A 26,693-nucleotide genomic window follows, 5' to 3' on the forward strand; every position below is an offset into this window, starting at 1 on the left:
AATTTTCCCGGGCTTTCTAGTTTAAAGATTTCTTGTCAATTTCAATTTTCATCATATGTGCTTCGTCATCTGTATGGTAGTTAGTGTCATGAATATTAATTTCTCTTTTTCATGAGTAAAGAGTCTTATTTCTACATTCATTTGTTGGATGGTATCGATTTTTCCAGCCCAATTCTTCACACATAAAACATGGTTTATTTGCTGTGGTATTAATATTCTTCTCTGACCTGATAAAATTTGGTCTAACGAAATTTTCTTTATTTATGTTATTTTCATGTCTTTGATTTTGTTTATTTAGAGTATTATGTGTCTTTGATACTATTTTGTATTTTGGTACCAAAATTTCTTTGTCTACATTTTCATATCTCTGTGTTGATAAAGTTGCTTTGTCTTGACGTCCGTATTGTATGATATTTCATTACTTAAAAATTTATTGTCATATTTTGGCTTGATGTTAGAAACACATTCATCAATTTTTGTTAGTTCTTTGGACAGTTTCTCAATGGTCGTTATTTCTTCTCTATCAAGCTGGTTTTGTATTTCTACAGGAAGGCCCATAACGATCATGTTTATTCTCGACATTTCAATTTCTAAACATAGGTTTTCTTTCGCTAAGGCATAGTCATTAAAGAACCACCTAAATATTTGTAATTATATGCGGTTCTTATTTTTTTCCAACCTCTATCTGCAAAAATGGTCAGAAAGGACTTTCTCCATTCTGACCAATTAGTTAAGCCGATCTTTTTTAAATTTGATTCGTATCAATCTTCCGGTGACCCAGATAAAAAGAAGCGTAATGCTGCTATGAAATTAGTAGGATTCAGTATTTTATGCCTTCTACATTCATTTTCAAATTTCTCTATCCATTCAGTAGGGTTTTGCTTTTTGTTGAATTTTTCCCAGAATAAATTTTTTTTCAACGTCTTGCAGCTTAAAGTTATCATTCAGACTTAGCTTAGCTTCTAATTCCTTAATTCGTTCATTTAAAAAATTGTCATCTGGCTCATCTCTATGTTTATTATCAATAATTTTTTCTTTCTAACATATTATCTAAAAAACATAGATTTTCGTCTTTGTCGTAATATTCTTTTCTCAATTCATCGTCGAGTTTGATGCAAATTTTGCAATAACCATTGATAGGTTTGATAGAATTAATTGTATTTATTATTGCTCGCTTCGTAGATAGAGCTTCGTGCAAACTTAAATCTTTCATCTCTTCAGGTAGGACATACCATGTTTCTTTATTTTCCGATATGCCCGCTAATTTAAATTCGTCATTATTTCTTTTAATAATATGAAAATACAACTTACTGGTTATTGAAGCCATCTTCTTTTTGAAATTTAATTTATAAGTTTGCTTTCCAATAACCTGATTTATTAATCTAAAATAGAAAATCCAAATGAGTAAATAAAGAACATAAATAAAATCAATTGAAAAAATATGAAATATTACAGAAATTATAAATGAATAACCAACCTAAAATAGAAAAATTAAATTCCAGGATCGTTTACAAAGCCAACAATAATAATATATTACCACGTGCAATAATAAAATATGACCACGTGCTATTTGCATTCATATATAAGATGATACCAAAGTAATGAAACGTAATTTACAAGCACAGAATAGAAATAGATAGATAATTATATGAAATATAATTTACATATATTTTGTCTTAACAACATGTTCTTGCTATTTTGTCTAAACTTTGTGAGTCATTATGATGTAAAAGAAATACGCTTCAAATGTCATTTAATTTTTTGACATTACGTATAATACATATAACTTTAGGGCCAATTAATTTTGCAAGTGTAATTTTTTTAAACCAGCATCGACTGTTGGTATTAAATGTAACAGTGATTATGTCACCAAAAGTATGTCAATAGCAAAAAAATATCAAATTATCAATGCACTAAATAACTTAAATAACATTGTAAATAAATAAATTAAATTAAATAAATAAATAACATTGTAACTTACAGAGTAAGGTTATTGAAACCAATGTTTCTCATGGTGAGGGCTCGTGCTAATAATCGAATATGATTAAACCGGAAGCCAATGATTCTTTCAAACTCGACTATTTTCTTTTTTCACATTTTAAGTCAAAAGTTTCGTAAAAAATTATAGCAAAACAATAATTAATTATATCATTAAAACATCAATAGATAAAAATATTTAAAAACATGAACAAGTTAACCATTTCTTATAAACAAACCAAACAAACACACTCAAACTAATATATATATATAATATTGATCGAATAATACCGAATAAGATGCCGCGAACCAACTGTATTAGAAGAAAGATGACAACGGTGAAATGCTGATTAAAGTCAAAATGGGAAAACAGGTTCTGTTTTTTCTGTATATGCACCACAGACCGGTAAATCTGAAGACGCCAAAAATGATTTCTGAAACACTCTCAGATGCCGTCAGAAAAACACCATCATCAGAAAAACCTCGGAACAAGACGCAGCCAAAAAATTTGAGGTCTGGAATAACCAGCTTGCCAAACACGGGCTAAAGGTAAAACTTGACAAAACAAGCTATGATCACCGATAGTACGCTGAGCCTGTGGTCTCTGCACCGCTTGCATCAACCCGCGACAACAGAGCCCAGATAATGATACAATTACCGAGATCAAAACTGTTATCATGTCATTTTTTGAGGTACATTAAAAGTTAATTTATTAATGTGAAATAAGTATGATTCCTTTTTCTTATTTCCACGGTCTACTTCGAAAATCGACGGTGATATCTTTCTAAGAATTTTAAACCGGCCAACTCTTTTGTCAATTTTACTTCGATTGAGTTTACTCCCATTCTGGATACAGACCCACTTTAAATTCGTTGTCTTGACGATTGTTGTAAAATCTCTTCTTGTTTATTTCAAAATTTTGTAGGCAAGTCATCTGGTTCGAATTTTTTGACACATTCGTCTTCAATGACGGATTTTACAAAATACAAAGTTTTTGAAAAAATAGAATTTTCCAGCTCCATTATGTTCATAATATTCATGTACCTTTATTTTTATTATTATTCTTTATAAATCAGGATCTGACAGACGCAGAAACTGTAACAACTTTTACAACAATAGGAAACTATACGAGCCGATAGACATGGGTTTTAGATGATTTTTTCGCTATCTGGTCAATTGGTCATCTGGAAAAATCAACTTTTCAAGAATACCCCATCTTAAACTTCACATATATCCAAGATCCGTTGATGACATCTTTATATCATATAAAGATCCCAATAAAGTTAATGAACTACTCACTGTTCCCAACAAATCCAAAGTTAACAATGAGCATAAAAGGAGTTTGCTTCAGAAGTTTCAACGACAAACACACACAGTGTTTATGAATACGCGTGCAAACCACGCGTCATACACATTGGTAAGCGGGGATCTCTTTGTATTCGAACCCAGTCATTGCAATAGCAAAACTAGGCGCCTTTAATCAATGAACCGTCAAGCCGCATAAGAATGAAAAATTTTTACCTTTTTTTGATGTCCGTGTCTGCTGCAATGAACAGCTGCAATGAACAGCTTTGAAACTGCAGACTAAGTAAAAACTACAAATAAAAGCATTTGCCTCAATGGAAAAAATGAATGAACAATTTAAAATCTGTACAAGAACATTCGCCATCAACAATCGGTCATCAACCAAAAAACGTGATGTGGAATTGAAAAGAATTACGAACCTATTGGTAAACAATAGATACTGTACTGCAATGATTGAGGATGTAATTAAAAATAAACTACAACGGCTTAACAGCCCACAACAAAATTATCCAAACACTGACATCATCTTCTATCATAGAAATCATATGAAAACCAATTACAAAACGGACGAATCCGTCTTAAAACAAATCATTTATAAAAATGTCAAACCGACTAATCCTTCCGACAAAATAAAACTACAAATTTATTATATTGTTATAACCGACCCTTGAACATGTAGGGTATTTCTCTTTACGTGGATTCTTGATTTCTAAACAGACTTATTTTAGATGACTATATATATATATATATATATATATTATATATATATCACTAGCTAGATGTTAGACCACGCACAAAAGGGAGGGTTCTATAAAAACACACTTAGAACACACACATTATATAGAAATTACAAGAGAAATGAAATTAGCCGAAGCCATTCTAATCGACATAAAACAACCCCTGATAAACAAACCACAAAGTATTTCAACAATACTCCCGACAAGAAGGACGATAATAAAATATACTAAAACCAATGGTACCGATGAAGACACTGAAGAAAGCAACATCGACCAAAACCGAAGAAAGAAACCATATCAAAATGGTAAAATTAACAAAGTCAATAACAGCAATAAACAAACAAATCATAAGAACAAAGGCCTGGTTTACACTAATTTCCTATATAAACACATAAAAACAGACTAATTGTAGGTTCGGTTAGTTTGATCATTATCCGTGCATATGCAAATTACGATTAGCTTAACATTGTTTCCGCCAAGTAACGCAACCTATATTATTTTAGTTACTTAAATATTTTATCTGCTCTATTTGGCTTGCTTAGTTATTTTATACAGCTAATTTTCGTTTCTAATATTATTAAAATTTAATTTTAAAAAAACTTTTTGAAAAAAATATTGTTAGTTTTGTTTTTAATTTGTCCTGGTCATGACATTGTCCTGGTTATGATATTAAACCGACCCTCACTGTCATGTGAGTTATGCTGGATCATCAAAGGCTAGGCCCACCGCTTAAAACTGTGGTTGCGTAAGGAAGGGTGTCCAAAATTAGCCAAATAAATACTTATGATGTCAGAAGTGACAATGGCCCTCAGTGTCCGGCAGAAGAGGGTGCGAAGAATCCCCGGAGACTCAGTCTATGGGATTGCGGTGCAAGGCCCTGTAAATGGTTGGCTACTGGCACCCCACTCTATAGCATAGCACTAATGGGTGGAAGGATTTCTTGTAGACCAAGGGGTTGGAGGTTTGGTACCTGGAGTTTGGAAGAAGTGGAGGAGTTGCAGAGGAAAATGGTTGACGTGGCTGCATTACAGGAGATTAGATGGAAGGAAAAGGCACAAGGTTTGTGGGGGCTAAAGGTGAAAGATATAAGTTATGGTGGAAGGGGAATGATGGTACGGGAGAAGTTGGTATGATGAGTGGGGAAAATGGGGAGCGAGTGATAAGTAAAATAGACCCCTGTGGGGTACGTGACAGGAGAGTGAAGGCTAACTCGGTATTGTGTATAGGATGTCAGAAGTGGGTACATAGGAGATGTAGTGGTGTGAGGGGGCACTGAAAAAAGTGGAAGGCACGTTCAAATGTAAGAAATGTGTTAATAGGACGGACGCAAGGACGGGGTTGAATCATGGTATGGAATAAATGGAAAGCTTTGTTTATTTAAGGGTTAAGCTGAACCCGGATGGAGGATGTTTGAGCGCTGTTACGGCTAGAGTTTGTGTGGGATGGATAAAATTTAGGGAACTTGGGGTATTGTGTGGAAAGAAATGGTCAGTGAAGATGAAATGGAGGGTATATAAAGCATGTGTGAGATCAGCGATGGTATATGGTGAAACTTGGGTGTTGAGGAGAGAGGAGGAAATTGTATTGCAGAGGACTGAAAGAGCTGTGGTGAGTATGATGTGTGGGATTAGAGTGAAGGATAGGAGGAGTAGTACAGAGCTGATGTCGATGATGGGACTGAATGAGGACTTTGTGACATTGGTAAGGAGATCGAGATTGCGGTGGTATGGACATGTGTTGAGAATGTATGAAAGGGTCGGGATTAGGCGAGCGTTGGAGTTCGAGGTTGAAGGAGTGATAGGAAGGGGTCGTCCGCGATTGGGATGAAGAGAGAAGATGGAGAACGAAAGCGGGGTTGAGAAAGCTGAGACAAGTGACAGATGTGAATGGCGTCGAGGGGTATTCGTTTCGTCATAGGTAGCCTAACGGCAACCCCCGATCTTGGGGAAAATGTCGTCTACACGTGTGTTGTTTTTATCAATAAAATTCTTTGTATTGTTTTTATCAATAAAATTCGTAAAAATGAATTCGTTTGTAAATATTTCAGAGGTTAAACACTAATAATTTTAACAGTTTTTGATGTATAAATGTTGCTTAGTAAACGCGCAATTTATACGTCAATATTTGGCTCAGTTTTAGTTATTACTATTCGGCTATATCAAAAAGTACTATTTGGTACAACCCTAATATTAACCAAAGAACGTATTTTATATATGCGAAATGATAAAAAACGTAAAGTTTCGCATGGACCTTCAGATTGCTATGATTCAATGATCTTCATTATGTCGATTTACTTTTAAATAACCATTACCAGATATTAACACCAAGCACTGTGAATGAGAAATTAGTTTTTCAAAACATGTGGTACAAACAACAAAACAACACACGTTTAGACGACATTTTCCCCCTCGACGCCATTCTGCCGGATACTGAGGTTCATTGTCACTTCTGTCATCATAAGTAATTTATTTGGCTAATTTTTACGCAGGACGCCCTTCCTTACGCAACCACAGTTATAAGCGGTGGGCCTAGCCTTTGATGATCCAACATCACTCACAAGGCAGTGAGGGTCAGTTTAATGTCATAACCAGGACAAAACATGTGGTACACGCACGCATTTTTTTATTATATATGTTTTAATATATGTTTAATGTATGCTTACAAAAGAATATACCGAAAATGGTTTAAAAGTTAGTATGAATAAAAAACTATTTCCTATCTTGAATTTTGAAAACAAGACTAAGATCGGCATTGTTTTAAAAGTAGACAAGACGAAGTCTTACATTTTGAAATCTCGAGACAAGATCAAGACAAGCTGTTGACTCGAGACGTCACATTCCTGCTTTTAGAATGTTGCATGCATTTTCATTTCGAAATATACCAGCAGTTTATTCTTGCAATTTGAGCTGAGTTTTTTCCCTATTAAACACTCTTTAACCATCACCCACTTTTAACAATTCATATCAAATGTACGTCGTTTTGTTTAAAAAACATTATAGTTTATAAAACTTTTAACTCAACACAATATTTCCAAAAAATTTAACTCATAATTTGCATACTAAATTTATGCTTAAAATTTTATACCTGAAGCGGCTTGCTTTTTTCTACCCAGTGTCTGTCACCGAGAGGCTCATCAATTTGTAAAGGATGTGCAGGTAAGTTGGTCCAAACATGTAACAAATTAGGTTCTCCTTTAAAAAGAGCTTCCCCAAAAATTCGATCAGCTACTTCGATTCCTCCATCTAAATATAATGATCCTGTGTTTAATAGAATGAAAATTTAAAAAAGTTGAACAAAAAAGCAATATATGTATATATATATATTATATATGCATTTTATGTTTATGTACATATATAACTCAAACCCATTGAAAATATTATATGGGTAAAATCAGTAAAATGTTCAATATATAAAACAAAAAATTAAATTACCCATAAGAGCTTCGAAACAGTTGGCCAAAGCGTATCTAAGATCAAGATCTCTGCACAAATCTGGGCCATGGGCGTATAATAAGAAATGCTGCAGGCCAAGTTTCTAGTGTGAAATAATTATCAATATCAAATATTTTAATTTATAAATTTATCATTGCTGTGAGAGGAAACAAACTGACTGAGCACATCAACCAAAATGTCAATAAAAAAAATTTTTATCAGAAGGATACATGATAAGCTGTTGTTATTTGTATTTAATAATAATAATAATAATAAACGATATTATAGTTACTTGCACTATCGTGAAGTTCAGTTTGATTTTCCCTAGGTCCAAGATATAAATACAGATTTTATTAAATGTTTATTTCAATGCCAACAGTAATATAACATTGAAACATTCATTAATCCAAGAACTACGCTCGATGTCGCTAAATAACCAATAATTCTCAGCGTAACACACCGAGTTTGGCTCAGTCGGTATGAATGCCAAGTATCATTTGGTTATTACACGACGGCATAGTTCGGATCCTGTCTGTCTAAAACTCATAGACCTTCAACCCGCATAATTATATAGTACAGCCATTATGGCGCAATGGTTTAATTAAAAAGTATAAAAAATGTAAGCAGTTCTGGGATTGATAAGAGTTGCATTATCAAAAATAAAAATACTCCATTATCTCTAATTTTAAAATTGATAAATTTTAAAGTTCTATAAAATAGACAAATATTACAAAGATTAAAATTATAATTCAACCGCTCCGCGTTATTTCTTTATTACTAACTTATCCAAATGAACGACTTTAGCACGCTGTCTTTCACGATCATAGATTTTGTAGATTACATTTTCCAGTTAAAGACCACGTACCTAACTTACCAATTCTTTTACAGAAAAACTTTAACTTTTTTGTACCGTGGATTGTACATTTTACATTGCATCTGAATCCTGCGTTATATCATTTTGGGCCATGCCGGGTTTTCTTTATTTCGGTTCCTTTAGCGGTAGGTAGACGTTGTAATCCTTTCTTGGTTTTGTTAACTCTTGAAACATGCGCTATTTTCATGATAACAAAAAGTGATCTTAAGGATACTTTCAATGATAACCCATAGCGAAACTATATTTGGAAGTCTCGGAGACTATGTAAAATATATGATTGATTATATTACTACAAATAAACGGTTTCAAAATGTAGTTTTACAGAGTAAAAGTAACCCTGGAGTTTGATTGTTGCCCCTAAACGTTTGATTTTTGTCAGTCTGTCACAAATAATGAGATCAAAGTCAAGTATTTTTGTTTCGTGTTGTTCTCAATTGTACTTGGATGCGTTTTGCCTTATTATTCGTTGTTTTTCTTTCTACATATCTCCTTTGTGATTAGGCTTTCTGTTGATACAATTTTTTAAGAATTTTATCCATTAGAATCGGAAATTCAAACTCATAAAGATTGTTACCGTCAGGGCGTCCTTCAAGCGGTTAATCAAAACAATCTTTTTAAATCGAGGTTTCGTTTTAATAGTCCCTTCTTCAGATTAGTTGTATCGTATACATTTAGTGCCGGCATTGTTGGGTTCGTTCCTTTACCTAACCCGCATTCTCATTGCATCTTTGCAGTCATCCTAAGTCATTAGCACAGTATTCATCATTGTTTTCAATATTTTTTTAGATTAAAAGTTGTCTTTTCAAGCGCTTCAACAAAAACACGGCTGTCTCTATTCAAACATAGACTTGTTTAAACATTTATTAAAACACCGAATTAAAAATGTCGATGTCGCACAATCGCCAATAATTCTAAACGCAATTCCATATTATCAAAAAGTTTACAATCGAAAGATTCTAGTTTTACAAAGACAACAAATATAAATATAGCAAAAATTAGCAATTGAAATTTTATGTAGTGCAATTTGGCCATTCCAGCGGATATAAGTGTTTTTTTTTAATAATAGTGAAGAATGCTTGGATCTTTCTGATGGGTCAATTGCACATCAACTGCATCCTGTGCAACAACTCAGCACCAACTTGACTTTTCATCCAGGTTTGGATGAATCGAATCGACAGAGGGCTCAACAACATCTGTCCTTTCTACCACTAACAATCAGACGATATCCCCCATTTGTTTAGCTGCCTCAAAAATCGCATACATCTCAAAATAAAAGATCTGTGGAGGAACCCGGTAGAAGTGGCAAACTGGCTTGGGCCTCGGCTGGACGCCTAGACTAACAATCAGACGATATCCCCCATTTGTTTAGCTGCCTCAAGAATCGCATACATCTCAAAATAAAAGATCTGTGGAGGAACCCGGTAGAAGTGGCAAACTGGCTTGGGCCTCGGCTGGACGCCTAGGAAGGACAACAACTTGACTTTATTTGCTCAGGAGATGTATATAAGTTTTATTATTCAAGTTTCGAACCTACGAAAGATCGAATAACATATAAACTGTTGCAAATAAAAAATACTCAATAAAAATATATAAACTACTTGAAAACTTGTTAAATATAAAATTATATAAATAAAAGGCACAATTTTTGTTTAAAATATAGGTTTGAACAAAGATTGAAAGATTTATTATGCAGAGTAACGCATATTTTTGTAACATCCATTAGAGATTCTGACAAAAAATCTGCTATCAACAAATACTGAACGGTATGGCACAACATGGCTACAAGTGGACGATAGAGGTTACAGATTGCACATTAATTTTTGAATTATGGCATGGCGATATATGCTAAATTTCAAGGTATCATCATAAAAATTTGTTAAATAGGCCGGTGTTTAGAAAAACTTTTTTGGTATAACATGGTTACGGAGTGGTTGTGAGTTTTGCATATAATTGCATATTAAAGAACATTATTTTTTAAATTATCGCATGACTATATAAATTATTTATCCCATGGCATCATCAAGAATATTTCCTTAACAGGCTAATGCAGAAAACCTTTTGCTCGTTAATATTGCAATAATTTATACATGGCGCAACAGTTTTTTCTAAGTCTTGGAGGCACGAACGACATAGCTGACCGATGCGTCATGCAAACCTTGAAAGAGTCTAATATTAGAAACAAAACCTTAAAAAATGTTGTTTGCTAAAGATATTAATTTGCTGGTTGGTTTACCAAAAATATTTCGAAGAAAAGCATGCAAAACTCACAAAGTGAAAGGCAAAAACTTTAAAATAGAACGCTCCAGAAAGACAGAAGATAGGAAAAAGTCAAAAGCTTGCATATTTGCAAAATGTCGGATTAATAAATTTGAACGATTGAAAGAAAAATTGAAAGAAAAATTTTAGAAACAGATGGATAGAAGGTTTTACTATATGTGTTTTACTCCCAGCCTATTCTGCAATGGGCTGAATGGACTGGGAATATAACATGCTGAAAAGATTTTTGAAAAAAAAACGAAAAAGGGGAACGTTATTGGCCTCACTGGCTGCAATCTCTTGAAGGATTAAGGAAATTTAGAAGATTGATTGAAAGATTGAAAACCAATAAATAAAAAAGACAAAATGGTAAAAAAATGGTGGTTGTGAAAAGTTTCACTCAAGGATTCGAAAATGTTTTAATCAGAAAGCCGGAGTTAGCAAAATTTGTAATTTACTCCGACACACTGAAAAATTTTGCGAAAATTTATAAAATAATGAATATAAACTAACTTGCGCAAGTACAGTTAGATGTTGGTTTTGAACAAGAGCAGCCCGATAAGTTGCAAGTCCCCCTTCCTCCAAACGAGGAAAAAGAAAAAACAAGTGAATACTAAAAAAAAATTATTAGGAATGAATAAAACCACATAAAAAACGTAATAAATTTATAATCTTTATTAAACAAAATTGAAATTAATGTCAGTAAAAATACTAAAAATAACAATTGGTTAACAATAATTTAATAATTTTTAACCTTGAAAGAAATTCAATAACAGTGTCTCCTAGGAACTCGAGTCTTTCATAATGATGAATTTCAGAGTCCGTTTCTTTAGAACGAGCCATCTTAGACATGATGTGCATTAAGGTTTTTATGCCTAGTTGATACGACAAATAATTACAAATCATTAGCGGAGGTTTACAAAAAGTACTTTTGATAATATATTATATTTAAATGTATAAATTTATAATACGAATGCGTGTTGCAGCTGTATATGTCTTTAACTTAAGGCTCATATATATGTAAATCTGCCCAAATTGAGCATTATAGTTAAAAGTAAAATTAGGCAAGGAAACTTTCGAAATGTCATGAAAATATTGTCTTTGACAGATATCATGACAATGTCTTTCCTCTGCTCCCGCTCCATGGCCTCCCAAGGAAAGAACTTTTCATGCTTGACACAGTTTCCCAAAGGAACATCTAGAGGTAGAAATTGTTCACTCCTTAACAACTTTGGGATATTACTGGATCCAAAATTGAAACTGCAAATCTCATCACTTCTATCGTTAGCTTCACTAACTTGCTTTTAAGCGGTGTTTGTCCTATATTTTTTATTATTATTAAACTTTAAAAAATCAGGATCTGTCAGACGCAGAAACTGTTACAGCTATGCAATGAAATGGCAACGAAAAAAATATATGTATAAATAAATAAAAAAAATTAAGAAAAAATGTTTAAACATGAAAGGTATTGAAAATAAAATAAAGTAATGGCATAAAAAGGCAAATTAATAAAATAATTGATTAATGTACTAGATTACTTAGTGAGGTGATCGATAAGTAAAAAGAAAACTTGGACCACAATGTTGAAATCTTACATTACAATAACAACCATTATAATTTACGACTAGCCGAACCAAATTGTTGTCCCCTTGGATAAATTGTATCATCCCGATGAATTGATAATAGTGCCAATGAAGTGAGTTTATCATCCCGATGAATTGATAATAGTGTAAATGAAGTAAGTTTTTCCTCGTTAGATCTTTCTCAAATAACCTTTAATCTTTCTCAAATAATCTGTAATCCTTTTCAGTGTTGAAAAACTTCTTTCAACTGTTACCGTTAATACTAGTGGCACTGCCGTAATTAACAGTGCATGAATATTTGACGATAGGTTGGAATTACCTTAATACCTTTTTTTGTTTTCATTTTTGTGTACACATGACCATTCATCTTTTAATATTTAAAACAGCAAATAATTTTGAATCTTTTGGTATGTGAAATGTGGCAAATGTCTCTTCACCTGTCCACAGTCGTCACAAATACTGTTAATGCAGTAGACCGCGCCAATGATAGCAAATAAACTTAAAATAAACTAAAACCTGCTGATCTGAAGAAATTCAATATCATAAAATATTATTATTAATTATTTATTGACAAACTGACCAGAGGGCCATAACAGACCACTTATCTAGTCAGAAAAACCAAAAAACCATTTCCACGCACGTCATTGAATTAAACCTAAAATACAAAATATTAACAAACAGAAATTATCGCATAATAACACAAACAATATAGAGGATAAAAACTTAATAACTATATAACATTGAAAGAATTATATTTAATAAATTTATATTTTATAGTTATAAATAATATAATATATAAAAATGGATGTTAGCATGTGTCCACCATTGGCTATAGGACAATCAGATTTATTGATCGTTATAAAATAGGTATGAAACATAAATGAAAAAACAATTTTATTATATTATGTTTAGCAAAAACTAAAATGACAATTAGTTTTGACCATATAAATAAATGTAACTACTAAATTCAATGAAACTACTAAATCTATTTAAGCCAATCAATTGTGTATAAAACAGGATAATTTTATCATACACACCAACCGGACTATTAAGAACGAGCAGAATCAATTCTCAGCCTTAGGCTAAACTAAACTTGGCAAAATTGTTAACTAATAGAATCAATCATAATAGTAAATAATAGAGTCAGGCTGCAAAATTTTTAACATGTGCCATTCATAAAAAATTCCCATTTTAAAAACAATGTATAGTCCATTTACCACATTTTTGAAAATATAAAAAACGATATTTCAAAATACAAAATATAAATTATCGGACGTCAATAAAATCAATGCAGACAAAACAACTGCAAAACCTCTTTTTCTGGTATGAATATAATGAATGTGCCTATCTCCATATTCTAACTGCCTCATGCCACAGTTTGTCAATGAATTACGTGCATGATCAGGATTAGTTCCATAATTCATCCTAAATGAAGGATGAGTCATTGCCATCTGAAAAATAGAAAACACGTTTGATAATATAAACAAAAAACGTCGATAAAAATTACACGTCTATATATATTTAAAAAATGTCTATAAGGTCTTAATGTGAACCGATATCGGTAATATTAATTAGGACAAAATTTTAAAATTTAACGTCATTTCGGTTGGGTAAAATAATAATATTTATAAGCGCGTTTCAAAATTATTTATAACACGCGTATAGCGTTGTTTTTGTTTTAAAATTATCAATCTTTATTTTCAAAATTTATATAAAAAAGCAATTAGGTAATAAATATAGTTAGCAGTAATGTGTCGCAATCCCAATCCAAAAAAGAGCAAATTACTCAGAATGTCACTATCATAAAGGATCAACAAAGTAAAAAAAAAGATATTGATATATAGATAACGTAACATATATATATCGAAAAATAATTATAATCGTAATACTTTTTTCCGTGTTCTAAAGTGCGACAGGATGGATTGACACTATAATGAACTTTATTGAATTTTATATTTTAAATATTAGAGTTTGAAATTTATATATTGAATATTATATTTTATAATGTGACTATCAAAGAAAGAAAGTAGTCGTATATATAGATATCGTAACACATAAATATCGTAACCAAATATCTGCTGTTTTTAGGGTTTCCCGGCAATTTACCAAACTTTTCTCAACTTTTAATAATATGTACATGTACACTATATATTATATACATATTGATATTATATATATATAATATATATATATTATTTCCACTTTTATTTTTATTTTCATCCTTGTTTAGTTGTACGTTTATTCATTCTTTCACTAACAAAACAATATTTCACATTTATGTACCAAATACATGTATATCACAATTATTTATTACACACATGCACGGTTTTCCGAGGCGTGAACACGCGACGTATAATTAATTGTAACCACTGGGTACACTGCAGACACTTACACCAGCTTTACAAACAGAACAGGGCTATCGTCCAGTAGCTGTGGATTGGATGGGTTCACCAGTGTTCATTGCTTTGGTTTTGCTGATGTTGACTTTGAATTCATGATTGGCGAGTCTGGTGTTACAATCTTTCTGAGCTGTATTCTGCTCAGATGTGGCTGTTAAAACAAATTCCAAATGTTCTGTGATTTCCTCCATCATAGTTATAAGTAACGGTGGACTGAGAATCGAGCCTTGGTAAACTCCAACGCCGATGTCAAACGCATCTGTGTTTTCAACCGTTGTGCTGTTCAAACGTTGTACGTTCCAACAATTCATTGGATCACTTTTGCCTTTGTATAGCGGAACTGTCATGCTATAGTTCCATTCAGTCGGCATTGAGCAATTTCACCACACTTCACGGCAAAGTTGTAGTAACGTTTGGGCACTGCAGGTATCCAAATGCGTTGATAATGTCATTTGTGAATCCAGAGGGCCCTGCTGCCTTTGCATCCTTCATAGTTTTCAGAGCTTCTGTAAGCTCATCTGCAGTGATGACTGGAATCGGACCTTCGATGGGTGGAGCGTCAAAGTTGAAATTGATGGGATTTTATTTCATTTCATTCGTTGAAGTATTCCCTCCATTGTAGCTTGATCTCATCTTGTTCAAGAACCATCTCATTTTTGTCGTTTTGTACCGGTTTTTCCACAAGCTGTAATTGCAGCGTTTATCAAAACGGTTTTGTATGTACTCCAATCCGAATTGCGATTGGTGGTCGAACTGTGTGGTGACAATCTGTTGAAATTTTTCTCGATGAATATTGCTTTTTAGCTTCCACGTTTTGATTTTTTAAAGCATTTGTTTAGACTTATGTTTTGACAGTTCGATAACCAGGTCTGCCACAAGGAGGTTATGTTGGGCGACACATGATTCACCAGGTATAACTGATATTTTTTAATAGCCTTTGGTGCTAAAATCAATTTGCGTTTTTTATGTTATGAGATGTTCTTGGGCTAGTGGTTCTTTGACAAAAAATCCAAAACCATTTTTGGCCGTCTTTTGACCATTCCAGACTAATTTATATATTTTTTTGTCTGAATTGATATGACAGACACTATTCGATTTCCATCGAGTCTCCTGAAGACAGCAGATGCTCAAGCATTTCTGCGATTTCCATGCTGCGGCCAGTCAGTGATCCAACATTAAGCGTTCCAAGTCTAAATACCATAAAGAGGCTCTTCTGAATTTTTCTGCAACATCCCTCCGCTATTGCACACTTCCCAGAGATTCTTAGCCCACCCGACCACTTAAGGCCTTCTAGGGACTATCGAGTCTCCTGAAGACAGCAGATGTCAAACCTTCTAGGCTCAAGCATTTCTGCGATTTCCATGCTGCGGCCAGTCAGTGATCCAACATTAAGCGTTCCTTCTAGGGACTAGGGGCCGTTGTTTTTTTTTGTGGTGGCATGGAATAAATTTTGGAGAAATTTTTTACATCCGGACACCCATCCTGACGACCACCACCAGTTATAATCGGTGGGCCTTGCCTTTTGTTCAAAAGCACGCAAGGCATAATGCAGTTTTATGTCATGCCCAAGAATCAGCGAAAAAATCAATTTGCGTGTTTGATGGTCCACTTTTGTATGTTATGAGATGTTCCATCCTCTTTCTAAAATATGTGTTCAGAAAACAAAACCCGTGACTCCAGCACAACATAATCCAGTAGATTCACGAGTGTATTTTAACGCCTTACAATATTTAAAAATTATTTTCATTTCCCCAATTGTTACTGATTTGTCGGCACAATAATCATTTCAAATATCTTGAATGTTATATTTTGAATTTTATATTTTGAATATTATATTTTATATATAATGTCACTATCACAAATGATCAACAAATTAAAAAAAGTTCTTGTATACAATATTTGCTGTTTTATTCGAATTTTTCTTATCTTTAAAACCTCCAAAAACCTTTTAGACCTCCACAAACGTATCAAAAAAGCAAAGCTTTTTGCAAAACTGATGAACAGCAATTGAGTTATATATATAGACATATCTATTATTTCCCCTTTGGTTCTCATTTTTATTCTCGTTTGTTTGTTTGTTCTTTTTGTGCTTGACAAAGTCTAATTTTTAGATAACAACAAATATACTGTTATAAAATAACTGTAATGCAAAATTGTACTAACTTGTAACAATAGCCTGTTTTTGAAAAAATAACCGATGTTTTTTTCCAAGACATCCAAGCATTTGTGGAATCGCAAGTGTTGCAACAAAACGGGTATAAGAAGAGCGTGCTGTTTTGAATACAAAATGTTAATACCTGTTGTCTTTTTTGAAAATTATTTGGATGGTATGTCTGCCGGCTTACACACAATTTCACATAGATCTATATTCTACTTCAGTAAATATGTAACCGAGAATTAAACTATGACGCCCTCATACCATTACGCTATTTTCAGATTTTAAGTTCATTTTTAAATAAGAGAATTTCCACTTTTTAAAAGATTTGTCAGTGGTTAAGTTAGTTATTTGCAAGGCAAATTATTTCCCAAAAACATTACAAAATATTATCATTTACTTCAGAAATATTTTAAAATTTTCTCAGTCATCATCAGGGTTTGTAATCCAATAGCCGTAATAACTCGATCGAAAAAAAAATTAGTTTAGCTTGTACAAAACATGTTGCATGAAAATTAAAAAATTTTTTTGAACAGTCGGTAGGTTTTGGAGATTTCAGCCGAAGTCAAAATTTTATGAATAGATTTTTTCGTCATACTCCGGAGTTTTTATTAAAAAAATTAATTTATTTTCTTGAAAATTTTTTTACGATCTTGTTCTCTCTAATTAAATCAGTTATCTTTAATACTATAAATAAATGCTAGTAATATGTTTTAAAACAAACATCAAGTAAAGAAAAAAAATTACATCCACTGATTTTAAGTGTAATTCATTTTTTAACAAGCTTACAGATATTACTAAAATAATTGTATGAAATTTCGAAATTTTTAAAAAATGACAATAAGTGCACTCGGGTTATTTGCAAATTTAAAATTTTTTGATGAGATTTCTTTTACGACATTCAATTCATCCTGATTACAACATCGAAAACATGAAAAAGTATTTTTTGAATCAGAAATTTATTGAAAAAAAACTCGTCTGAAAAAAAAGTTATTAGAGAAACTCTATTTGATTCTGTCAAGTCACGTCATGTTCGGATTTTTCGAAAATCTTTTAGCTTTTATGTAATTATCAAAATAATTACAATAAACTAAAAAAGATATAGATTTTTCAAACTTAATAAAAAAGCCAATGAATGCAGGTTGTGCTAGCTTTGTTTGTGAAGAGGAAAGTGTTAATTTTCGATAAGTTAGTCAATTTTGACCACTGAATCAAAATATTGCATTGAGCTTTACGTATTTTTTGCTCAAATAAAATTTGGAAAAACTTGGCGACTGTAGCCCTTCTAGCAATGCTTCCAGTCAGTAACGTTCAATTGTTATGGGACACAAAAATTGAAAAAAATTATGAAATTTATAAAGCTGAAAAACAAAAATAATTATTCATAAGAAATAATTCAAACTGGAAGTTTTGACATGTTTGGTTTAATTTGTAAACTGTCACAAAATTTTCAAAAGTACACTAAACACATTGAGGTTAACTTCTTTGATACAATATTAAATAACGATTCTAAATTTATAATAAGGATTGTTAAACATTTTTGTTAAAGAATGGCATTTAACGACATTTGGCGTTACGGTAGAAAAGCTCCGTAATCCATTATATGCAAGTATAGAACCGTAAAACTTCACGTAAATAAACGTTTTACTTTATACGTTAAAACGTTACCCACCTCGTAAATGTTAGAAATATCTATAGTTTTTTCCATTTTCTAATCGTTCATTATAAATAGTTTTATGCATTACTCAAAAAAGACAAGATAAATTGAAAAATTTCACGACAGATTCGTTTATGATCACTCGAAGACAAATGCTTTAAAAGTGATTGCAAAGTTAGATACCTGGCAAATGTCAGACTTTAGGCCAGTCCTCATAAATCCTTCGCTGCTTATTTCAACGGTCATCTCTCTTTTTAGAGATCTAAATCAGACACAAGAATTTTAAACTTGTACAATTAAATAAAAAAAGAAATCAAGCCATTATTTTGAGAAAGTAACCCTTTCATTCTGATTTCTTGTAATTGATTTTCTAACGTCCTTAACTTGTCTCTGTCTTTTATAGATAATTTAGGCTTGTTTGCTACCAAATATTTCAACTTCATGTACTGTTTGAATAACTTGCTGTAACTGACGGTATAAAACAGTAAATTTCAATAGAAAAAACTGAAAAAGATGTGACATGAAAACATAAAATTAGTATAAAAAAGAACGAAAAGAAAATCAACGAGGTTTAAAATATTTTGTAAGCTGCATATATAAGCTATATATACAACGTATAATAATTATAAATAATCTTAAAATGCCCATCCAACCGTTCATAGACCTAAAAGGTATAGAAGATGGCACCCACGACAAAACCGCCGTAATATTAATATCATCATAAAAAACATTTCTAATATAAAGTTTAAAAATATGCTCTTTAAACATAACTCACACGACATCTCCTACGTAGCTTAATTGAGCAGGTCTATAACCAAAATGAATGATTTTTGGGAATCTAATAACGTCGTTGTTTTCTTGTGTCCGATCTAATTGATCAACTCTCAATGAAGACGGTCTCTGCATTAAAAAAAAATTATCGCACGATATTAAATTAATTTCAAGTAATAAGTGCCAAAATATCTTGTAACATTTTGAATGTCGATACTAATATTGTTTATTATCTTATTATTCTTATTATTTAATTAATTATCTGTTTAAAGCAGCCCAACAAGTTAAGCTTTCGTATACTGTTTAGTTCAAATAAAAGCCTTTTTTATATTTGTCGAATATTACTCCTAAATAGTTTTTATTGCCCTTTATTTGTGTGTATATATATATATATATAGATGCAAATATGTATATATATATATATATATATATATATATGTATATATATATATATATATATATATATATATAGTTATAAATTATTATAAAATATAACTAATATAATATATTAGTTATCAATGTATTTCTATTTTGTGCTTGTAAATTGCAAATAGCACGTGGTTATATTTTATTATTGTTGGCTTTGTAAACGATCCTGGAATTTAATTTATCTACTTAGATTAATAAATCAGGTTATTCGAAAGCAAATTTATAAATTAAATTCCAAAAAGAAGATGGCTTCAAAAACATCATTACTTTGGTATCATCTTATATATGAATGCAAATAGCACGTGGTCATATTTTATTATTGCACGTGGTAATATATTATTATTGTTGGCTTTGTAAACGATCCTGGAATTTAATTTTTCTATTTTAGGTTGGTTATTCATTTATAATTTCTGTAATATTTCATATTTTTTCAATTGATTTTATTTATGTTCTTTATTTACTCATTTGGATTTTCTATTTTAGATTAATAAATCAGGTTATTGGAAAGCAAACTTATAAATTAAATTTCAAAAAGAAGATGGCTTCAATAACCAGTAAGTTGTATTTTCATATTATTAAAAGAAATAATGACGAATTTTAATTAGCGGGCATATCGGAAAATAAAGAAACATGGTATGTCCTACCTGAAGAGAAAAAAGATTTAAGTTTGGAAGCGAGATACAATTAATTCTATCAAACCTATTAACGGTTATCGCACAATTTGCATAAAACTCGATGATGAATTGAGAAAAGAATATTACGACGAAGACGAAAATCTATATTTTTTAGATAATATGTTAGAAGAAAAAATTATTGATAATAAACATAGAGATGAATCAGATGACAATTTTTTAAATGAATGAATTAAGGAATTAGAAGCTAAGTTCAGTCTGAATGATAACTTTAAGCTGCAAGACGTTGAAAAAAAATTTATTCTGGAAAAATTCAACAAAAAGTAAAACCCTACTGAATGGATAGAGAAATTTGAAAATGAATGTAGAAGGCATAAAATACTAAATCCTACTAATGTCAGAAGTATAACGCTTCTTTTTATCTGGGTCACCGGAAGATTGGTAGGAATAAAATTTAAAAAAGATCGACTTAACTAATTGGTCAGAATGGAGAAAGTCCTTTCTGACCATTTTTGCAGATAGAGGTTGGAAAAAAATAAGAACCGCATATAATTACAAATATTTAGGTGGTTCTTTAAAAGACTATGCCTTAGCGAAGGAAAAGAAAGTCCTTTCTGACCATTTTTGCAGATAGAGGTTGGAAAAAAATAAGAACCGCATATAATTACAAATATTTAGGTGGTTCTTTAAAAGACTATGCCTTAGCGAAGGAAAACCTATGTTTAGAAATTTAAATGTCGAGAATAAACATGATCGTTATGGGTTAGAAATGCAAAACCAGCTTAATAGAGAAGAAATAACGACCATTGAGAAACTGTTCAAAGAACTAACAAAAATTGATGAATGCGTTTCTAACATCAAGCCGAAATATGACAATAAATTTTTAAGTAATGAAATACCATACAATACGAATGTCAAGACAAAGCAACTTTATCAACACAAACGGAGATATGAAAATGTAGACAAAGAAATTTTGGTACCAAAATACAAAGTAGAAGCAAAGACAAATAATACTCTAAACAAAATCAAAGATATGAAAATAACACTCTAAATAAAGAAAATTTTGTTAGACCAAATTTTATCAGGTCAGAGAAGAAAGAATATTGTTATACTCGCTGTCGTAACCGATTTACGATGCGACGGGTTCAAATCCTCGATTGAATAAAATATTCCAAACAGTTATTAAACTTTATTCAACTAATCGTTTATTTCCAGTAAATTCAAACTAACGCAACAATTAACTTTTAATTCGTTCAAAATCTATCGCTATGACAACGTCAACAAACAAATCAAATATCGCTTTAAATAATTCACCGAGTCGCTATTTACAAAATCACGAATTTCACTAATCTTCTTGCGACGTGTGCTTATATACTCTTCGCAAGCGTCGTTTCTAGATTCTTCTAGATGGTCCGATTCTAGCATACTCTAGAATGCTCCAGTCACTAGAACATTCTAGAATACGCTAGAACTTAGTGCGTTCGGTATCACGTTTATAACATTACCCCCTTCTTCGTCCCGTTATAAACGTGATGAACAGCTTTCGTTCCGGTGTCTATCCAAATGAACGATCTTCATTCTTGCTCTCGGCTTCCGATATTCCTGAATACGGTAGACGACGTCATTCAAGCGGGTGATGACTCGATAAGGTCTTTCCCACCCTCGCTGGAGCTTTGGAGAACGTCCTTTCTTTCGCTGTGGGTTGTACAGCCAAACTAACTCGTCGACAGCAAAACCGCCACTGCTTCCTTTCAAGTCGTATCTGGTTTTGGCCACCTCCGTGTTTTTTTATAATTTTAAGACGTACGTAACGGTGGCTATGGTTTAATCGCTGTCGAAGATTATCCACGTATTCTGTTAATGGTTGGTGTGGTTCAGGTGGTACGCCATATTTCACATCAGCTGGAGTTCTTAAGGTAGTCCCAAACAGGACTTTTGATGGTGTTTCTCCAGTAGTTGTGTGGATAGCACTCCGGTATGCCATAAGAAACAATGGTATATGACGATCCCAATCCCGTTGATTATCGTCGACTACTTTAGCCAGATGTTGAATCGTTCCACCATACCGTCAGACTGTGGGTGCAGAGGTGTCGTTCGAGTTTTGTTTATACCCAGCAGCTTGCACATTTCACCAAACAGTTGTGACTCAAAATTTCGACCTTGATCTGAGTGGAGTTCCAATGGGACACCATATCGACTAATCCAATTGAGTACAATTTCTTCAGCGACGGTACATGCTTCTTGGTTGGGTATTGGAAACACCTCAAGCCATTTGCTGAAATAGTCCGCTACAACCAGAATGTAACGGTTTCCATAATCTGATACCGGAAAGGGTCCAGCAATATCTATAGCAATCCGTTCAAAGAGGACACCAACATTGTAGATTTGCATTGCTCCGTTTAGCCTTCTTTTGGGTCCTTTGACTGAAGCGCATGTGTTACAATTTCGACACCAGCTCTCTACATCTTCTCTAACGTGAAGCCAGTAGAATCCTTCTCGTATTTTGTCAAGGGTCTTGTTCACTCCTAAATGTCCCCCAGAAGGGCCGCCATGCATTTCATCAAGGATTTCGGTCGTTCTACTTCTTGGTATTACAACTTGAATGCGGTGTTTTGATCCATCAGCTGATTCCCATTTTCGTTTCAGCAAATCCCCTTCCAAATACAAAGAGTCCCACTGAGCCCAATAACCCTTTAACACGGCACTATATTCTGAAATGCTTTGCCAGTCCGGTCGCTTACCCTCCTTCTTCCATGTGATAAGATGTTGTAGGTCCTCATCCGCAAACTGTGCATCAGCAAGATCCGTCGGTGTCCAACCGTCATCCGCTGATATTGTTGTTGCTCTGGTATCGACTGTAATTACACATTCTCGTTGATCAACTTTTCCGTTCAGCCATAGGTCGTTTCGATTTCGATGTAGTCTGGAAACGTTAATTACGGTACTGGGGGTGTCAATTCTACTAGCCAACCGCTGCCCCACAAAGTTGGCTCTTATTATCGTGATACAGGATCATTTTCTCTTCTTTTGCGCCATCTTGTCGCGCAATTTCGGCAGTAGTTATCTTTTAGGCGGAGTTTACAATCACGACGTAGATAGTCTTTTTCACCACAAATCCAGCATTGGGGTACACCATGCTGTTGGGGTTCCCGTTTCACAACCACCTTCTGGAAAGAGCATTCTTCATGTACTTGATGCTTTTGATGCTTGCTTTGCCGATTCAAAAGTGAGACTGTGCGCAACGGCATCCTTGAGTTTTCGTTTATCTGACAAGAGAAGGGATTGCTTGAGTTCCGAATCACGAAGGGCTTTGATAAACGTATCCAGGGCAGTTTCGTCTCTATGCTCGGGGTCTGATGTCGGATACGACAGCAATGTCAACCGTTCGATATCTTGTGCCAGCTGCTGAATGAATTCACCAGATCGTTGCGTTCTGTTTCTAAGCTTAGACCGATAAATCTGTTTCATGTGTTCTTCACCATATCGTAAATCCAACGCGCTAACCAGAACTTCATAGTTGAAGTGGTTCTCCGCCGGAATCGTCTGAAGAACCTCTGCTGCTGAACCTCGCAGGGCCAGTATCAGTGTTGTTGCTCATTCTTTTCCGTTCCCACAGTTACTAGTTGCCGCTGCTTCGAACTGAGTTTTATAAACGTTCCAGGACATCTCTCCGTCAAATGCTGGTACCTTCAAAGTTCTTCCGGATGCGTGATCTAACGGCATGGCCATTTTTTTGGATTGCTCTAATTCTCGCTTCAATTTGTCTATCTTGTGATCTACCTCAACGGTCTGACGATCAAGTTTCTGTTCGATCATTTCTATTCTTGTTGACTGTTCTTCAATCTGTTCTGCCACTTCCAATTTTACATGTTTTAGCTGGTCCTTGATCTGTTTTAACTCCCCTGTCTGTCGTTCGGACTGTTCCTTGATCTGTTGTTTTAACTCTTCTGTCTGTCGTTCGGACTGTCGTTCGGACTGTTCTTTGATCTGTTTTAACTCTTCTGTCTGTCGTTCGGACTGTTTTTCGGACTGTTCTTTGATCTGTTTTAACTCCTGTCTGTCGTTCGGACTGCTCTTTGATCTGTTCGGACTGTTCCTTGATCTGTTGTTTTATTTCAGTTGACATACTAAGCAGAAGTTCCATCATTTTAGCGGTTGTAAAAGTAATTTCATTGTCTTCGTCAGCACCATCAAACTTGAATTCGTCTGGGTTCTTACCTTCGTCAATGAGAGCTTCTCTCAGACGTGCTACTAGTACTTCTTTGTTGCCACTTGTGACAAGGCTTCGTTTCTGTAGTTCTTTTCGTAGTTGAACTACGTTCAACCCACACAGTTTTGAAATCGTGTTCTTTTTCTACGAGTAGTAATTCGCTGGTCGAAGATCCCACTTCTGACACCAATGTTATAATACTCGCTGTCGTAACCGATTTACGATGCGACGGGTTCAAATCCTCGATTGAATAAAATATTCCAAACAGTTATTAAACTTTATTTACAGAAGAAATCAACTATTATTAGTTATTAAACTTTATTTACAGAAGAAATCAACTAATTGTTTATTTCCAGTAAATTCAAACTAACGCAACAATTAACTTTTAAATCGTTCAAAATCTATCGCTATGACAACGTCAACAAACAAATCAAATATCACTTTAAATAATTCACCGAATCGCTATTCACAAAATCATGAATTTCACTAATCACGAATATCACTAATCTTCTTGCGACGTGTGCTTATATACTCTTCGCAAGCGTCGTTTCTAGATTCTTCTAGATGGTCCGATTCTAGCATACTCTAGAATGCTCCAGTCACTAGAACATTCTAGAATACGCTAGAACTTAGTGCGTTGGGTAGCACGTTTATAACAATATTAATACCACAGCAAATAAACCATGTTTTATGTGTGAAGAATTGGGCTGGAAAAATCGATACCATCCAACAAATGAATGTAGAAATAAGACTCTTTACTGATCAAAAAGAGAAATTAATATTCATGATACTAACTACCAAACAGATGACGAAGCACATGATGAAAGTTGAAATTGACAAGAAATCTTTAAACTAAAAAACCCGGGAAAATTGAATGCACTGATAAGAGTAAACGTAATAATCGATAATAAATTAAAAGTTAAAGCGGTTTATGATAGTGGATCAAATATAAGTCTAATAAATAGGAAAATCATAAATATTTTAAAAGTAGGCTTAATGAATAATAGAAGTACTTTCAAAACCATCAGTGGGTTTAATTTTAATTCGGCCCTGGCAAATATAGTTGTTAAGGTTGGTAATTTAACGGATAATTTAAATACATACGTAGTCAAAAATAACAATTTTTCCTATGACCTATTACTGGGTCTAGATGCAATAAAAAAGTTCAAACTAATTCAAGATGAAAATTTTAACATTCTACAAAGAATTAATAAAAACAAGATCATCAAAATAAAAGAAAGAGATAAGATGAATAACAATCACAACATGGCTAAATCAGATGAACTGACTGACAACCAATTTTATCTACAAAAAGCAGAAAAAAGTAATTTAATTAAAATTTCAGAAGTCAATTTTAACGAAATCATGAATAATACAATTTGTGAAAATTTAGACCACATTGAAGATGAAAATAGAAGAAAAGATATTTTAAATTTAATAAACAAGTACAAACATATGTTTGCAAAAGATAAATATGATGTAGGTAAAGTGAAGTCTAAAGGAAAAAATAAAATTAACCAGAGATGAATATGTAACAGCAAGACCATATAAATGTTCCATAGTTGATGAAGAGGAAATAAAGACCCAAGTCAAGAAGTTATTAGAAGCTGATTTAATTGAAGAATCGGAATCCCCTTACGCCTCGCCAGTAACTCTTGCTTTTAAAAAAGATGATGGTCGTCGGACAAGACTTTGCATTGATTTCAGACGATTAAATAAATTAGTAGTTCCTGAATGTGTCTTTGTGTGTTTGCAGTCCAAGATTTGAATTTAATTGAAAGATCTGAAATTCTTCAGGATCAAAATGATAACATGACTGAATTAAAGAGTGCCAAGAAGATTGAAAAACGCCATGGTATTATGTACAAAAAATTGAAGGACAAATCAAGGATATTTGTTTCTGATAAATTTGGGTTAAGAATAATAAAAAAGGTACATAAATATTATGGACATATCGGAGCTGGAACATTGAAAGAGAAAATTAGACCATTTTATTATTTAAAAAACTTTGATCAACTAATTAAAGAATTTTGTAAACATTCTTAAAACTTAGCTAAAGCTTAGAAAACAAAACTAGAAGAAATAGAATCATTGGATTAATGTCAAAACTAGAACCCGCGACAGACCATTCCAAATTATGTCCATTGACACAGTTGGTGGATTTGCCGGTAATAGGTCACCAAAGAAATATATGCATATTTTGGTAAATCATTTTAGTAGATATGCTTGGATCTCCACTACAAAAAGCCAATGTGCAGTTTGCTTGGATCTCCACTA

At 32.9% G+C, this 26,693-nt stretch overlaps 2 protein-coding genes across 2 annotated transcripts in view; both read right to left on the minus strand.

Moving 5' to 3' along the window:
• Positions 1 to 351: 351 nt before the first annotated feature.
• Positions 352 to 1,327, minus strand: HELRODRAFT_164101 (hypothetical protein; the record flags this gene model as incomplete). The annotated part of the gene is made up of 2 exons (XM_009029137.1): positions 352 to 637; positions 1,044 to 1,327. The coding sequence occupies 2 exons, from the start codon at positions 1,325 to 1,327 to the stop codon at positions 352 to 354; spliced, it is 570 nt and encodes a 189-aa protein (XP_009027385.1).
• Positions 1,328 to 1,977: 650 nt separating this feature from the next.
• Positions 1,978 to 26,693, minus strand: part of HELRODRAFT_68586 (hypothetical protein) — a gene marked incomplete at both ends in the record, with an annotated part of 45,996 nt that continues 21,280 nt past the window's right edge. Inside the window, 10 exons of the mRNA XM_009028933.1 lie at positions 1,978 to 2,085; positions 7,104 to 7,276; positions 7,451 to 7,553; positions 11,094 to 11,193; positions 11,335 to 11,455; positions 13,476 to 13,614; positions 16,726 to 16,833; positions 18,558 to 18,636; positions 18,714 to 18,842; positions 19,150 to 19,274. Coding sequence (XP_009027181.1) covers positions 1,978 to 2,085; positions 7,104 to 7,276; positions 7,451 to 7,553; positions 11,094 to 11,193; positions 11,335 to 11,455; positions 13,476 to 13,614; positions 16,726 to 16,833; positions 18,558 to 18,636; positions 18,714 to 18,842; positions 19,150 to 19,274 — 1,185 coding nt within the window. The remainder of the gene's footprint in view (positions 2,086 to 7,103; positions 7,277 to 7,450; positions 7,554 to 11,093; positions 11,194 to 11,334; positions 11,456 to 13,475; positions 13,615 to 16,725; positions 16,834 to 18,557; positions 18,637 to 18,713; positions 18,843 to 19,149; positions 19,275 to 26,693) is intronic.

This window comes from Helobdella robusta, assembly GCF_000326865.2.
Source record: "Helobdella robusta unplaced genomic scaffold HELROscaffold_6, whole genome shotgun sequence".
Classification (NCBI taxonomy): domain Eukaryota; kingdom Metazoa; phylum Annelida; class Clitellata; order Rhynchobdellida; family Glossiphoniidae; genus Helobdella; species Helobdella robusta.